This window comes from Chaetura pelagica, unplaced genomic scaffold (genome assembly GCF_000747805.2).
Source record: "Chaetura pelagica isolate M959 unplaced genomic scaffold, ChaPel_1.0 scaffold676, whole genome shotgun sequence".
Classification (NCBI taxonomy): domain Eukaryota; kingdom Metazoa; phylum Chordata; class Aves; order Apodiformes; family Apodidae; genus Chaetura; species Chaetura pelagica.
In genome coordinates this window covers 486,176-488,244 of record NW_009953724.1, presented here as the reverse complement: position 1 = coordinate 488,244, position 2,069 = coordinate 486,176, and the positions used below count along the sequence as shown (strand labels likewise).

Sequence of the window (2,069 nt, the reverse complement as noted above, 5' to 3'; positions counted from 1 at the left end):
GCACACTCATGGGCACGGCCGGCAGCACAGCCCCATGATGGCTTTTGGTGTCCCCCCAGTCCCTCCAAAGCGTCTCTTGGAGGTCGGGATGAGACACCAGCATGAACACCCACCAAACCCTCCTCCTGCTCCCCCGTAGCTCTGCACCCCCTGCCCCCCTGTTCCCCTGCTCCCCAGGGGTTAAGGGGGCTGAGAGCCAGCGGGAGGCAGCGGCTTGAGCAAACATGGGCAGCGAGGGGCTGGCAGCAGGGTCAGAGCCCTGGGAAGAGGCAAAGCTCAACTCGGCCAAGGGAGTGGGAGTTTCTCCACGTCAGCAGCTGGGGAGTGGCCCAGCCACAGGGCTGGATATGGCCGATGGTCCCCACTACACTGCCCAGTCACCCCACCTTGCTTGGGGCTGCCAGGGGACACCAGTGAGGTGGGAGAAGGCAGGACAGAGGGATGCAAGGACCACAGGGATCCCCAGGCAGAGCAACACAAGGCAGGGTAGGATAAGCAAAGGCTGAGGACAGGGACAGCAGCTCATCGTGGGGCAAAGGGCATAACACCAAGGGGCTCTTCTGCCCCACAAACCCCCCCAGCCGTGGTCCTGCAGCCTTGGCTGGTTCTCTGTCTGCCCCAGCCCCGAGACACCAACCTGCAGAGGGTACAGAGAGGCCACCCTGTGTCCCCTCACCCCCAGGGCACCCTAAGAATGTGGCAGGGCAGATCCAGCTCCTCAGCCTGGCTCACCTGGAGGCTGCTGGTGTCCCCGTGGTCCCAGGCACTTTTGGTCTGCTTCTGCTCAGCCCCATCGCGCCGCCCACACGGCCCTGCCAGCCAGGAGCTGGGGCTGGCCAGCTGTCCCCAGGCCACCCCCAGGGCTGGGGACACCTACCCTGGTGCTGCAGGGATTTCAGTCCCTGCTGAGCCTGGTTGTGCAGCTCCTCCAGGTGCGGGGGCCGTGTGCTGGGGAAGAAGACGTTGTCGGGGCATTCTTCGCTCGTCGTGTACTGCACGCTCAGCCGCTTCTCTGCCTCGCCCTTGGCAGCGCCTGTGGAGACAGAGGGGTCAGCTTGGGGGGGGGGGAACACAGTCGTGTTCCCACCCATGTCCCCCCCACCCACAGGATGCAGCCCCAGTGAGCCAGGCGATGACAGCCGGCCCGGGATGACGTGATCCCGCTCATCACTGAACCAGGCGCTGGAAATGCCGTGTGAGGAATCATCTCCCGGCCGGTCGATACGGCGGAGTCAGGCTGTCTCTGCCATGGAGCTGCAGGGCTTTTCTCCCTGCTGGGCAGAGCAGAGCTGGGGCAGGCACTGCCCTCCTCCCCAGCACCTTCCTGAGGAGCAAAAGAGGCAGCGGGTCGTGCGGGGCCGTGGGCAGCTGAGCAGAGAAGGGGCAGCATGAGGGGATTCAAGGAGGATAAAAAAACAGTGAGTCCCTTTCAAAGGGCTGCATCATCCCCAGGTGTGGCTGAGCACCCTGAGAGCAGAAACTCATGCCCAGGCTGGAAACTGCACAGATGAGGGAAAATGAGGCACAGCTTGGTGCTGAGAAGCCAAGGAGCCCAAATCCCCCCCTCTAAGCCTCCGGGGTGCTGAAGACCCCATATGCTATGCCAGGGAGCCCCTCCATGCCCCATCTCACAGCCCACTCCCTGCAAAACCATCACCAGCACCCTGGGGAGCCCATGAGTGGCTCCCAGACCTTGCTGGGGGCTGCACCTGGCATCAATCACCCAGCTGTGGCACAGCCCTGCCCGCACGCTGCTGCCAAGCCCCCGAACTCTTCCTACCCGGGGAAAAAAACCAAAACACAACATAAAATAACAACTTCAGGCCGAGGAGAGGGAAGGGCGAGGGCAGGAAAGCAGCGAGGCTGGTGGCAGCACCCCAGGCACACAGGCACCTGCTGCTGCTCAGCATCGCTGGCACCACCAGCCATCCCCTGTCCCCCCTGTGACCTCCAGTCCCTCCCTTGGAGGAGCAGCGTGCAGTGGTCCTCCCAGTCCCACTCATGTCTGTGCAGAAGAGCTGCCCTTAAGCCTCCCAGTCCAAGGGCTGAGGGTTTCTGTGGGTCTGAGT

At 63.4% G+C, this 2,069-nt stretch overlaps 1 protein-coding gene across 1 annotated transcript in view; it reads right to left on the bottom strand.

The window, feature by feature from the left end:
* KIAA1522 (KIAA1522 ortholog) overlaps positions 1-1,091 on the bottom strand; it is a 5,715-nt gene extending 4,624 nt beyond the window's left edge. Inside the window, exons 1-3 of the mRNA XM_010000615.1 lie at positions 1,088-1,091; positions 875-1,033; positions 733-785 (exon numbers count right to left, since the gene is read on the bottom strand). Of these exons, the coding sequence (XP_009998917.1) occupies positions 733-785; positions 875-1,033; positions 1,088-1,091 (216 nt within the window). The remainder of the gene's footprint in view (positions 1-732; positions 786-874; positions 1,034-1,087) is intronic.
* Positions 1,092-2,069: the final 978 nt, after the last annotated feature.